Source organism: Lynx rufus, unplaced genomic scaffold, assembly GCF_022079265.1.
Source record: "Lynx rufus isolate CCGP_SWC_20201006 ecotype Redwood Valley unplaced genomic scaffold, mLynRuf1.p SCAF_2, whole genome shotgun sequence".
NCBI classification, from domain to species: Eukaryota; Metazoa; Chordata; class Mammalia; order Carnivora; family Felidae; genus Lynx; species Lynx rufus.
Genome location: NW_025814834.1, coordinates 44,390,159 through 44,405,219, shown reverse-complemented (window position 1 = coordinate 44,405,219; position 15,061 = coordinate 44,390,159). Strand labels below are relative to the sequence as shown.

General features: G+C 38.0%; 1 protein-coding gene across 1 annotated transcript in view; it reads left to right on the top strand.

Annotated features, from left to right (window-relative positions):
- The window catches only part of MFSD6 (major facilitator superfamily domain containing 6), a 79,096-nt gene that overhangs the window by 50,957 nt on the left and 13,078 nt on the right, over positions 1–15,061 (top strand). The window contains exon 3 of the mRNA XM_047083093.1: positions 1,361–1,458. Within this exon, the coding sequence (XP_046939049.1) occupies positions 1,361–1,458 (98 nt within the window). The remainder of the gene's footprint in view (positions 1–1,360; positions 1,459–15,061) is intronic.

The following is a 15,061-nucleotide window of genomic DNA, read 5'->3' as shown; positions in this document are numbered from 1 at the left end:
TATCTATTTCCTATCCCATCCCTGCCCCTCAACCATTTTTGTCTTTCTTCCCATCCTTCTGTTCCCTATTTGTGGTTAATATCAGCTGGATGCCTCAAAGCATTTCCTTTCCTTGATCCAGTGTTGGGAAAAGAGAACAATGTTTATTTGATGATTTTAATATAAAAATATAGTTGAGCAAGATGAGGAAAATACCACTGACTGTTATATCGGCTTATTTCTTTTACCTTTGAATTTTCATTCACTTGAATTAAGAAAAAAAAAATCATTAAGATTAGAAAATTAAAGAAAATGGAAAACAAGTTAGAAAGAGAAATCCCTAGGGGTGCCTGGGTGGCTCAGTCAGTTAAGCATCTGACTCTTGATTTCAGCTCAGGTCATGATCTCATGGTTTGTGAGATCAAGCCCCACATGGTGCTCTATACTAACAGCACAGAGTCTGCTTGGGATTCTGTCTCTCTCCCTCTGTCTCTGCCCCTCCTCCACTTGTGTGTGCTCACTTGTTCTCTCTCTCTCTCAAAATCAATAACTAAACTTCAAAAAAAATATTAAATAAAAAAAAGAGAGAAATCTCTACCATCAGGCTGTGTTTTATACAAAGAAACAACCACCATTTACTTCCAAACCAGCTCATCCAGTTCAGAAAGACAGAGAATGTAACGTACCACTTAAGGCCTTTATTTATTTTGTTTTTCTCACAATTTTGGTGGTGGTACTTATGAGGGGGGAAAGTGATGTTGATATATATTTATTAGTTTGGTAAGCATATGATATCATGGATTTATTTGTAAATAATGAAGATGTGTCAATTGAACTGACAGGAAAAAGTATTTGATCTCCAAATTGTTTATTATTCATCATCCGATGATAGTTTTCGATGACCTTGAGAGTCTCCTTATAAAACTTGGTGTCTTCGATATTGCATGTGAGACCAAGTTCATATTCATGTTCTCATTTTTATCCTGTCCTTCCCCCATCAGAGTGAAGTAGCTATAATCCCAGCATGTTTACCCTACAGCCACCTGGAAGGAAGCCAGTAATGTCATTAGACATGGCAGTGTGCCCAGGCTATCTTAAAAAAGCATCAGCTCTGCTTCTAATTAAGTTTCAGGAAGGGTGATGGTCACTTTTATATTAACAAGTGTTTTTGAAAAGGCTGACGGCAGATACGTTAGAAGCAGCCTTCTTTCTCCTAAGAGTTCCTGGTTAACTTGAATTGTCTTTTAGCTTGCCCACTCCTAAGTTTGAACACTGCTGGATGATGGATGGTTTGGGCAGGGGAAGACGTAGGTAATATTTGCATGCTTTATGCCTCATTCCAGGGCCTCATCTTCTTCTCCCCAACCCCCCTTTTTTTTAGGGTTCTGTACATTGGCCTGGCTTGCAATACGGCTCGCTATATTTATATTTCCTACCTGGAAAATGCCTGGACTGTTCTCCCCATGGAAGTTCTTCAAGGTAAGTTAACAGCTGGAATTAGAATTATTTTTCTACCTGACTGAGCTATGACTGTGTCAAAGTTGAGTGGCCTTCAGCATGTGACTCTGTGAAGGAAGGGCAGTCCTACTGTTTTATAGGATTTTGAAATGGTTGTTAAGGAAGAGGTGACATCAGGGGAGTTGGCTCTTCAGTTACTCTGAGTGTTCTGTGTTTGTTGAGCCAAACAAAGCTGGATTTGTCCCACACCCTTGTGATTAAACAAAGAAAAAGGAACTCTGGAATAAACTGTTATGTACAATTGTTACGCATGCACATCCAAAGGTAGTTTTAAGTATAAAAGGATTTATCTTTTAAAGGCTTTGGTATTTTGGTGTTTGTAGGTTAACTATAGATACTGGAAAAGGTTGTCATAATTATTTTATTTCTTCAGTTACTTTGATCACATCTAGTGATTTACAACTAAAGCTTTACAGTCAAGCTATTATTTTCCCATGAACTTTTAAAAGCTTTGCTGAAATGTGAGTTCTTCTCTTTGCTTCATTGGACTGTTTCCCTTCAACATATAACTTCGAAAAAAAATTTTTAGGAGGCTCTGGCCATATGCCTTAGGAGCAATGAAAACTTGGATTTCTATACAAAGTTCATTGCCATATTCGCTCATATAATCTAGACTGTGTATTGAAAACCCTTGTTAGCTGCTTGGCTGAGCCATTTGGTGGTTGGCATTATGATTAAAATAAAGGTTCAGGACAAGATAATTGGAGTTGAGGTCTTCTGGGACATCCCAGGCTCCTAAATCATTAATTGTACTAGATAGTATGTGATTATACACAATTTCATTAGCTTTAGAGACCGCCATTATTATTTTCCAACACTGAGGATACAAATATAGCACAATCAACATAATTTCTCATCATGATCTGTAAGATGAAACAAAATGTATAAAATGCAAACACCAAATCCCATTGTGGCATTGAAAAAAAAAACTATCCTTATTGAAAGGAAACATAATTTATATTCACATTATAATAAAATTAAAATATATACATAATCTAAAGGTGCTTTTCTCAGGTCTGGGGCAATAGTATAATTGATGAAAGGGGATTTTATTTGTAATAGGAAATGGAAATTTGGTCTTATAAGAAATTATTGTTCATAATAATTAGAACTCTGAAAGAGTCTTTTTTTTTTTTAATGTTTATTTTTGAGAGGGGGTGGGGGTGGGTGCAGAGAGAGAGGGAGACACAGAATCCAAAGCAGGCTCCAGGCTCTGAGCTATCAGCACAGAGCCCAACAAGGGGCTCGAACTCACGAACCATGAGATCATGAGCTAAGCCGAAGTCAGATGCTTAACCAACTTAGCCACACAGGTGCTCCTCTGAAAGTCTTGAGGCAGAGCACATACCTCAGCATTGTGTCATTTAAGAATAACAAAGCACTAAATATGGACTGCAGGAAAGACTTGTGTAATAACATGGCAAATGCAACACAGTTCTTTGATATCCCATTTTTAGTCCTATTGTATGAGGCATGATTCTTGCCTCTTTATTAATTGGTATGCCACAGTGTGCAGACTCTACATTAAAAAGCTAACTGGTATGCCCATAGAAAACAAAGCATATTGTAATAATATATGCATATATCTTTCTTTCTCCTTTTAATTTGATATGAATTAAATGACATAAGTGACTCAAGAAAAGAGAGCAGAAGAGAAGCTTTTTAATTAACTGGTTAAAGGAACAAAAGAGGAATTTTTAAAAAAAAATTTTTTTTAACGTTTATTTATTTTTTTTGAGACAGAGAGAGACAGAGCATGAATGGGGGAGGGTCAGAGAGAGAGGGAGACACAGAATCAGAAGCAGGCTCCAGGCTCTGAGCCATCAGCCCAGAGCCCGACGTGGGGCTCGAACTCATGGACCGTGAGATCGTGACCTGAGCTGAAGTCGGACGCTTAACCGACTGAGCCACCCAGGCGCCCCCAAAAGAGGAATTTTATAAAAGGGAAAAAATAAATGTTGTTATGAATCAAAAAACTTTTTTCCTATTAATTTATCAAAGGTATATTAAATAACTACAAGAGTCAGGTAGCATGCTGGGAATGTAATAAAGGTAATAAAATGTAATAAAAAATAATATATTAACTAGGGCCCCAAGGTCTCCCCATCTGTTCTGGAAGCTGGATATGTAAACACATAATTACTACAGCATGTTAGATGGAATCAGAAAAACGTACCAGGTAATAGAGAAGCTCCTTGGAAGGAGCAGGGAGTGGAATGATAAAGATATTATTTAAAGATTTCCCAAGGAAATCACTTATGAGCTGGAGTTTGAAGGGTGCATAGGAATCCACTCTGGCATAGAGAAAATGCCACAGAGCCATGTGCCAGAGCTAAGACATGGAAAGCAGAATGGCAACTTCAGGGAAACTAAGTGTATGCCATGGCTAGAGCTTGATGGGTTTATCATCATCATCCCAAGCTGCCAACCCAGGACATATTTACATAATACTATGGATACCTCAGAGTGGTTATCCCAGGATTTAGGGAGCTGGCCATGTTTGAATCCAAACAGGAATTCTGCTTCCCATGGCAGGCTATAGTTTATACCTCTGTCGTTCATTTTATTTTCCTCTGTGCTCTTAGAAATCTAGTTCCTGATCTGAAGCAAGTGAAAGGGGGATCTGTAAATACCTAGAGTCACTTTGTCTCACAGAGGGCTCTGTGACCACTTCTAAGAGTTCTTTGTGTCTAAGACTGGAGGAGACCGTTTGATACCCTAGCAGAAGTGAGTGCTGAGTGTGTTTTGGTTGTACAATGGAAACAAAATCCCTTGCCTTTGTTAGACCCATGCGCTCCCCACAGAAAATAGTGGATCACCCACGTGGAATAAATCCGGCATCACAGAAATGCACTTCTGACTGAAGAGGTTTGTTTTGCCAGTCTGGATTCTTCCACCTTTACAGGTGTCGTCCAAGTGCTTTCAAGTCTTTGTGCTTAAGGCAGCTCTACTTAGGATGTAGGAAAGACAAGAAAAAATGATGAAAAAACACTGAGTTAATTATAGGACAAGCCCACTATCATAATAGATGCTCCTTCATTCCTTGACTGGAATTGTTACTGATGATTACCAGAGACCTAGTCTTGGCCGGGGGTGGGGGGTGGGGGTGCAGAGCATCTTGACAGTGAATAGTCAGCACTTCCATTCCCAGCCACTGCCATATAAGACAATCTTCTTTAAAAAAAATAGAGGTGAGGTCTATCTCTTCATCCTGTTACCCCTTGCCTCATCCCCAGAACACCATGAGAACTAGTATCACCTAGTGGACAACAGAATAGGAGGAGACAAGGGATGTGCTTTATTCCCTATCTTCCACTGCCCGTCTCTCCCTCTTTGGGACTGAATGTAACAGGTAAGACTATTGGATAATGGTGGGAATTGTGAGGATGTTTCTTTTCCCAAGATCTTTTATATTTAGTGGCCAGTATTCTTGTATTCTCTTGCAGGCTTATCCTTTTAGCAGTTCAGCTACCATCTGCAGCAAACATGTTGTTCTGTAAGCAATTGGCAGCACCATATAGAGAAGCAGAAGACATATTTCCTGCCCATAAGGAGCCTGCCATTTATTTTAAAAAGAGACAGTGGGTCTAAGTCCCTAAAAGTATTGCTGGGTACAGTGGAAGGAGTAGGAGAGTTTATGTATATTTCTCAAGATCTCATTTTTAAAGACCTATAGGAATTTTCTCTGTTACTTTTGTACAAGAAACATTTAAACATTCATGGTTGTGATCAAGCATATCTATTTGTTATAAAGATCAAAAACAGATATTTTATGCTCCTTCCTATGCAGGTACTGGTTGTGAATCCTTACTAACTTTGAGATGAATGTGATCAAAATTATTCTTGCTATAAAATGCATTTAAGGCGAGTAAGGCCAGTGTAGTAGGGCTGCTGTAACAAAAGAGGTCCTTCGAGGTACTTGAATGGTTTAAGCACTGACAGGTGCAAATGAGGTCTGTGTCAGGTCCTTCTCTGCAGGATGCTGTATCAGTGGGAGCTGGGTTAAGATTTTGATGAAAGGTGTTCTTCATTTTTACCAGTAGGAGGGCTTGAACTGATATTTATGAAGTTTTGCTCTTATTTAGTATGCCAATTCAGCCAAATAAGAACTGTGTTTTCCTTCCTCTTATGTTCTGGAAGATCATGGAGACATTATGAAAGGATAGTGCAGTCCTTATCTGACAGCAGCAATTCTAGACATGGCTCTAGTCTGTTAGCATCAATATTGGAAATTGTCTGTCTGGCTTAACCCTTGAAACACAAGTCGCTTGCCACATGAATATGTAGGATAGAAAAAATGCTCTGGGTTTAGCTTTTCAGTTGATAAACTAACATATAAAAGTCACTGGTGTTAACTGTTAAAATCATTTTTTAAATCAGAATTGTCTTATAAATTGCAGTAGAGCAATTTTATTCTGTGTCACTCCCATGGTTTATTTAGTTACTAAAACTCTTACATAACTTTTTCTTTGAAATAGGCATTATTTTGTCCACCTAAAATTCACTTTAAATGTCTTCTGCTTCAAGAATCCTGTTCTGGGCATTTTATCCCATACTTGGCTCTTCCTTTTCTGAATTGTTCTTAGATTTATAGACTGTGTTATATAGTTTAGTACTTAATTGCTATCCAATTATTTTACAAATACTAGTTTAACTTCATGATTTAGTTTTAATTCTTTAATTTATTTTTTTTATTTAAATTCATTAGTTAACATACAGTGTAGTCTTGGTTTCAGAAGTAGGACCCAGTGATTTATCTCTTACGTATGACACCCAGTGCTAATCCCTAAAAGTGCCCTCCTTAGTGCCCATCACCCACTCAGCCCACCACCACCCACCTCCTCTCCAGAAACTCTCAGTTTGTTCTCTGTATTTAAGAGTCTCTTATGGTTTGCCTCCCTCTCTGTTTTTATCTTGTTTTTCCTTCCCTTCCTCTATCTTCATCAGTCTTGTTTCTTAAATTCCACATATGAGTGAAATCATATTTGTCTTTCTTTTTTTTTTTTTTTTTTAATTTTTTTTTTCAACGTTTATTTATTTTTGGGACAGAGAGAGACAGAGCATGAACAGGGGAGGGGCAGAGAGAGAGGGAGACACAGAATCGGAAACAGGCTCCAGGCTCCGAGCCATCAGCCCAGAGCCCGACGCGGGGCTCGAACTCCCGGACCGCGAGATCGTGACCTGGCTGAAGTCAGACGCTTAACCGACTGCGCCACCCAGGCGCCCCATTGTCTTTCTGACTTACTTCAGTTAGCATGATACATTCTAGTTCCATCCACATTGTTGCAAATGGCAAGATTTCATTCTTTTTCATCACTGAGTAATAGTCCACTGTATGTATGTACGTATATATCTATATAGATATAGATATAGATATAGATATAGATATAGATATATAGATATACCACATATTCTCTATCCATTCATTAGTCCATGGACATTTGACTCTTTCCATAATTTGGCTATTGTTGATAGTGCTGCTATAAACATTAGGGTGCATGTGCCCCTTTGAAGCAGTACACCTGTATCCTTTGGATAAATACTTAGTACTGCAATTGCTGGGTCATAGGGTAGTTCTATTTTTAATTGTTTAAGGAATCTCCACACTGTTTTCCAGAGTGGCTGCACAGGTTTGCATTCCTACCAGCAGTGCAAAAGGGTTCCCCTTTTCCTACATCCTTGCCAACATCTGTTGTTTGATGAGTTGTTGATTTTAGCTATTCTGACAGGTGTGAGGTGGTATCTCATTGTGGTTTTGATTTGTATTTCCCTGACAGTGAGTGATGTTGAGCATTTTCTCCTGTGTCTGTTAGCCATCTGGATGTCTTCTTTGGAAAAGTGTCTATTCATGTCTTTTGCCCATTTTTTAATCGGATTATTTGATTTTTGGGTGTTGAGTTTGGTAAGTTCTCTATAGTTTTTGGATACTAACCCTTTATCTGATATGTCATTTGGAAACATCTTCTCCCATTACGTCAGTTACCTTTTAGTTTTGTTGATTTGTTGATTGTTTCTTTCACTGTGCAGAAGCTTTTTATCTTGATGAGGTCTCAACAGTTCATTTTTACTTTTATTTCCCTTACCTCCCTTCGGAGACATGTCAAGTAAGAAGTTGCTGTGGCCTAGGTCAAAGAGGTTGTTGCTTGTTTTCTTCTGTGGGATTTTGATGGTTTCCTGTCTCACATTTAGGTCTTCCATGCATTTTGAATTTATTTTTGTGTATGGTGTAAGAAAGTGGTCCGGTTTCACTCTTCTGCATGTTGTCGTCCAGTTTTCCCAGCTGAAGAGACTGTCTTTTTTTCATTGGATACTCTTTCCTGCTTTGTTGAAGATTAGTTGGCCATGTATCTGTGGGTCCATTTCTGGGTTCTCTCTTCTATTCCATTGATCTGTGGGTCTGTTTATATGCCAGTACCATACTGTCTTAATGATTACAGCTTCGTAATACAGCTGTAATACAGTTTAAAGTCTGAAATTGTGATGCCTCTAGCTTTGGTTTTCTTTTTCAACAATACTTTGGCTATTTGAGGTCCTTTGTGGTTCCATACAAATTTTAGGATTGTTTGTTCTAGCTCTGTGAAGAATGCTGGTGCTATTTTGATAAAGACTACATTGAATGTATAGATTGCTTTGGGTACTATAGACATTTAACAATATTTGTTCTTCCAATCCATGAGCATGGAATGTTTCTGCATTTCTTTGTGTTGTCTTCAGTTTCTTTCATAAGCTTTCTGTAGTTTTCAGCATATAGATCTTTTACCTCTTTGGTTAGGTTTATTCCTAGGTATCTTGTGGTTTTTGGTACAATTGTAAATAGCATTGATTCCTTGATTTCTCTTTCTGCTCCTTCATTATTGGTGTATAGAAATGCAACCAATTTCTGTACTTTGATTCTATATCCTGCGACTTTGCTGAATTCATGGATCAGCTCTAGCCGTTTTTTGGTGGAGTCTTTTGGGTTTTCCATGTAGAGTATCATTTCATCTGTAAAGTTTGACTTCTTCCTTGCCAATTTGGATGCCTTTTCTTTCTTTTTGTTGTCTGATTGTTGAGGCTAGGACTTCCAGTACTATGTTGAACAGTGGTGAGAGTGGACAACTGTGTCATGTTCCTGATCTTAGGGGGAAAGCCCTCAGGTTTTCTCCATTGAGGATGATATTAGCTGTGGGCCTTTCATATATGGCTTTTATGATGTTGAGGTATGTTCCTTCTATCCTCTTGAGGATTTTTATCAAGAATGGATGCTGTATTTTGTCAAATGCTTTTTCTGTATCTATTGAAAGGATCATATGGTTCTTATCCTTTCTTTTATTAATGTGATGTATCATGTTGATTAATTTGTGAATATTAAACTAGTCCTGAAGCCCAGGAATAAATCCCACTTGATCAGGTGAATAATTCTTTTAATATACTGTTCAATTCCATTTGCTAGTATCTTGTTGAGAATTTTTGCAGCCAGATTCATCAGGGGTGTTGACTGTAATTCTCCTTTTTAGTGGGGTCTTTGTCTATTTTGGAATCAAGGTAATGCTGGCTTCATAGAATGAGTTTGGAAGCTTTTCTTCCAGTCCTATTTTTTTGGAATAGTTTAAGGAGAATAGGTGTTAACTCTTCTTTAAATGTCTGGTGGAGGGGTAACTGGATGGCTCAGCTGGTTAAGTGTCCAGCTTTGGCTTAGGTCATGATCTCATCATGAGTTCAAACCCCACATCAGGCTCTCTGCTGTCAGCACAGAACCTCTGTGGATCCTCTATCCCCTTCTCTCTCTGGTCCTCCTCTACTGGCTGTCTCTCTCTCTCTTTCTCAAAATAAATAAACTTTGAAAGAAAAAAAGTCTGGTAGAATTACCCTGTGAAGCCATCTGGCTCAGGACTCTTATTTGTTGGGAGATTTTTATTTTTATTTTTTGCATTTTTTTAAATATGAAATTTATTGTCAAATTGGTTTCCATACAACATCCAGTGCTCATCCCAAAAGGTGCCCTCCTCAATACCCATTACCCACCCTCCCCTCCCTCCCACCCCCCATCATATAGAGAAAGACAGATACCATATGTTTTCACTCTTCTGTGGATCCTGAGAAACTTAATGCAAGTCTATGGGGGAGGGGAAGAAAAAAAAAAGGTTAGAGAGGGATGTTGGGAGATTTTTGATAACCGATTTAATTTCTTTGCTGGTTTTGGGCCTGTCCAAATTTTCTATTTCTTCCTGTTTGAGTTTTGGTAGTGTGTGAGTATCTAGGAATTTGTCCATTTCTTCCAGATTGTCCAATTTGTTGGCATATAGTTTTTTCATAGTATTCTCTTATAATTTGTATTTCAGTGGTGTTGGTTGTGATCTTTCTTCTTTTATTCATGATTTTATCCATTTGAGTACTCTCTCTTTTCTTTTTGAGAAGTCTGGCTAGGGGCTTATCAATTTTGTTTATTCTTTCAAAATACCAGCTTTTAGTTTCATTGGTCTGTTCTGCTCTTTTGGATTCTCTATTATTTCTGCTCTAATCTTTATTATTTCCCTTCTTCTGCTGGCTTTGGGCTTTATTTGCTGCTCCTTTTCTGGCTCCTTTAGATGTAAGGCTAGAGTGTGTATTTGGGACTTTTTTTGCTTCTTAAGATAGGCCTGAATTGCAATGTACTTTCCTTTTAGGACTGCCTTTGCTGCACCCCGAAGGCTTTGGACTATCATGTTTTCATTTTCATTTGCTTCCATGTATTTTTTAATTTCTTCTTTAATTTTCTGGTTAACCCATTCATTCTTTAGTAGGATGTTCTTTAACCTCCAGGTATTTGAAGGCTTTTCAGATTTTTTCTTGTGGTTGATTTCAAGTTTTGTAGCATTGTGATCTGAAAATATGCATGGTATGATCTCTATCTTTTTGTATCTGTTGGGGGCTGATCTGCGACCCAATATATGATCTATTCTGGAGAATGTTCTATGTGCACTTTAGAATAATGTGTATTCTGCTGCTTTAGGATGAAATATTCTGAATATATCTGCTAAGCCCATCTGGTCTGGTGTGTCATTCAGAGCTGTTGTTTCCTTTTTGGATTTTCTGCTTAGATGAATCTGTCTATTGTTGTAAGTGGAGTATTAAAAGTCTCCTACAATAATATTATTATTAATGAGTTTATGTTTGTGATTAATTGACATATTTGGGTGTTTCAAGTTGGGAGCATAAATATTTACAATTGTTAGATCTTCTTGTTGGATAGACCCCTTAATTATGATTTAATGCCCTTCTTCATATCTTGTTACTGTCTTTGTTTTAAAATCTAGTTTGTCTGATATAAGCATGGCTACTCTAGCTTTCTTTTGACATCCGTTGGCATGATGGATGGTTCTCCATCCCACTTTTTTTTTTCCCCATCCCCTCACTTTCAATCTGCAGGTGTCCTCAGGACTAAAATGAGTCTCTTTTAGGCAGCATACAGATGAATCTTGTTTTTTTATCCCTTCTGATACCCTGTGTCTTTTGATTGGGGCATTTAGTACATTTACATTCAGAGTGATTATTGAAAGATATGAATTTAGTGCCATTATGCTATCTGTAGATTTCGTGTTTCTAGTGATGTTCTCTGGTCCTTTGTAGTCTTTGCTGGTTTCCACTCAGAGAGTCCCCCTTAGAATTTCTTGCAGGGCTGGTTTAGTGGTTATAAACTCCTTTAGGTTTTGTTTGGGAAAGTCTTTATCTCTTCTATTCTGAATGACAGCTTTGCTGGGTAAAGGATTCTTGGCTTCATATTTTTCCTATTCAGCACATTGAATATTTCCTGCCACTCCCTTCTGGCCTGCCAAGTTTCAGTGGACAGGTCTGCTACCAACCTTATGTGTCTACACTTGTAGGTTAAGGACCTTTTGTCCCTGGCTGCTTTCAGAATTCTGTCTTTATCTTTGTATTTTGCCAATTTCACTATGATACGTCATGGTGTTGACATGTTTTTATTGATTTTGAAGGGGGTTCTTTGTGCCTCTTGGAGTTGGATGCTTGGTTAGGGAAGTTTTCAGTTATATCCAAATAAACCTTCAGCCCCTTTTTCTTGCTCTTCTGCTTCTGGGACTCCTATGATACGGATATTGCTTTATTTCATGGAATCACTAGTTCTCTCATTCGCCCCCTAGTGATCTAGTAATTTCCTTTCCCTCTTTTTTTCAGCTTCATTATTTGCCACAGTTTTATCTTCTATTTCACCTATTCTCTCCTCTGTCTTCAGTCCTTGCTGTCACTGTATCTAGTTTATTTTCATCTCAGCTATTGATTTTTTAATTCATCTTGACTACTTTTTAGGTCTTTGATCTCTGCAGCAAGGGCTTCTTTGGTGTCTTCTATGCTTTTTTCAAGCCCAGCTAGTAGTCTTATGACTGTTGTTCTAAATTCTTGTTCAAATATATTGTTTACATCTTAAATTCAAAGACCATGCTGACACTTTTTGAATTCTCCAAAGAAACACGCACATAGGAAGATACACTTGATGTTATAATCTGCAAAATGTACTGTAATTGTATTTTCTAATTTTTAAAGTTCTTGAATAATACAGTAAGTTCTATGTCAAAAATTTATAAATATGTAAAGAAAAATTTAAAACTAAATTTAAAAGCTGAATCTTCAATATGATAACTTTTTTCCTAGAATACCATCCTGTCTCCATTGCATAAAACATCAGTATGTTTTTAATCATTTACTTATGTTCCCACCTCATTCTATAAATTATTTAAGACAACTTACCAAAATATGCAATAATATATAGAAACTATAAAGTGCTTAGGCTTGAATTAGACTGTCTTGTATTCCAGCTCTCACCTATAAACTATGTGTTTTGAGGCAAGATGCTAAGCCTTAGACTCTTGTGCTATGGAACAAACTGATATGAGTATTAAATAAACTGATACATGTGAAGTATTTGGCATATTACACGGCACACAGTTACCTTCAATAGATGTTAGATAATATAACAAAAGTAAAATGAGGGGCGCCTGGGTGGCTCAGTCGGTTAAGCGTCCGACTTCAGCCCAGGTCACGATCTCGTGGTCCGTGAGTTCGAGCCCCGCGTCGGGCTCTGGGCCGATGGCTCAGAGCCTGGAGCCTGCTTCCGATTCTGTTGTCTCCGTCTCTCTCTGACCCTCCCCCGTTTATGCTCTGTCTCTCTCTGTCTCAAAAATAAATAAACATTAAAAAAAAAAGTAAAATGAAAAATTATAAATAAATAAAAATCAGGACCAAAGGAAATATAATTTAGAAGATTCTCCTTGAAGAGGTTAAATTGCAATTATGCATTAAAGCCTGGCCATAAATGATTAGTCACTGCACACTGTTCTTAAAGCTTTCTTTGGGAAGTGAAATTTTTACTGTTTTTGATATAACACCAGTTCTCATGTGTGGCTTGATATGGGGAATCACTGAGCATGAAGCATACACTGGTTGGCAAGTTTTGACATTAAACACAGTCAGTTTTTGTGGTAACCTCCTAAAACCTTTTTAAAGGTATGCTGAGGCAATGGTGCCTCCATGTGAAATTCACAAGGGCCCATAAAATATTGTTATATCAGTTATAGACCTTTTTCTTTTTTTAAAAAAAAGCAACTCACATGTCTTTTTTTTTTTTAACTTGTAAAGTGAATCTTATACAGACTTACAGAAGCTTCATTTCTTTTTTAAAATATTTATTTTTGAGAGAGAGAAAGAGAGGACACATGTGCAGGGGAGGGGCAGAGAGAGAGGGGAGATGGAGGATCCAAAGTGGGCTCCACAGTGACAGCAGAGAGCCTGACGCGGGGCTCAAACTCACGAACCATGAGATCATGACCTGACCCAAAGTTGGACGCTCAACCAACTGGGCCACCCAGGCGCCCCTCCTCTGTTCATTTTTACTCATACATGGGATTTGGAATCTTTCTCCAACCTTACCCAGGGCACCTTTTATCTCCAAATGCTTTTTCCTTATACCGTAACATGTGACCACTGCCTGCTTCATTTCATTTCACCATTCTTTTGCTCAGCTGCCATTGTGTGTCAAGCCCTGTGCTAGGTGCTGAATATGTTTATTCTCCTCAAGGAATTCAATGTCTTTTTCTTTCAGGTAAATCCAGGCACTTTTCACCCATTAGACTATAAACTCCATGGTGGTTAAAGAGGTGTTTTAATGTGTACATTATCAGATTTTCAAAGCAGAGCAGGGGTTCTGGCACATAGTCTGGGTGCTCAGTAAGTGCTATTTGAATGAATAGCATGAAGGTGATTCTTGTAGTGCTATATGTTGGTGGATATGGGAGCACTGATCTTTAACAATATTGTATGTCTTATTTAAAGTGTCTTTTGTGCAACACACATATGGTTCATGCAGCTGCTGCTGATAGGTCAACTGCTCTCTGTAGGGTTCTGTGCTCTTTTTAAAAGGTCCATTGCTGTTGGTGGCCCTTACTTTGGAAAAGACACTGGGCTTGCTTTTTACCTGACGTGAAATGTATCCTTTTCACCTGATATGAAATGTATCCTTTTCTTCATGGACACATAGTTGGACTCTATTTCCCAGACTCCCTTGCAGTTAGGTATGACCATTTGGCTAATTCTGTTCAGTGGCTGTGAGCAGGAATGATGTGTTTCACTTCTAAACCCAGACCATAAAATTTTCGATGTGCCTTCCTCCACTCCCTACTCTGCCAGCTGGATATATGTACCCAGGGTAACCAGGTGTTGAAGATGGCTGAAGCTCTGTAGCCCGCATCCCTAACAACTACATGGAGCACAGCTGTTACTCTTCCTGACCCATGCCCATTGGGCTTTAGATGAGCAAGAAAATAAAACATCTAATGTATGAAACCACTAAGATTCCAAGGTTTATCCATTACAACAGCTATCATTACCTTAACCAATACAGACTCCTTTTATTGCCAGCCCAGTGGAGATTTTGGTTTTTGGTTTTTGTTTTGTTGTTGTTGTTGTTTTTAGAAAGAGCAGTCTCTTACTTTTCACTATATGGATCTTTCAGAAGCTTTTTTTAACTTTTTTTTTTTTAAGCCCAGCATTTGAGAACTACCTTGAAGTAACTGACATGTATGCTTTGGTCCATCAATGGAAAGGGTCTGTCACAACTGATTCAGTGTGCCAGTGCTTTGGGGATACTTATGTTTTGTTTAGTGAGCATAAGTCAGTGGCAGAGCAAGAAAAACAAAAGAAAAAATCCCAGTTCTCCAGTATTTTGATTGTCAGTTCTCACCCCTCCCAGCCATTACGATGGCTTTGTAAAAGCCAGGCAGCATTTTACAAAGAGCAGCTGTCTACTGGTGAAGAAAGGATTTTTTTCTTGCTAATACCTGCATACATTTATTGCAGTAGAGCATTTTTCTGGGACAAGACTGAACAATCTTGAAATTCATGTTACAGGATCAGATACCAATCTTGAATATTATAAGGTAAAGAGTTATTTGAGACATATAAAAAACTTGATAATATCAATGATCTGAGCTCTTTGGAAAAGGAGGGGAAGTAGGTGGTAAGATTATACATTTTTTTTAATTAGTAGATTTTTGGGGGCATGTTTGATATTATCAAAAAACTTCTCAAAACAGAT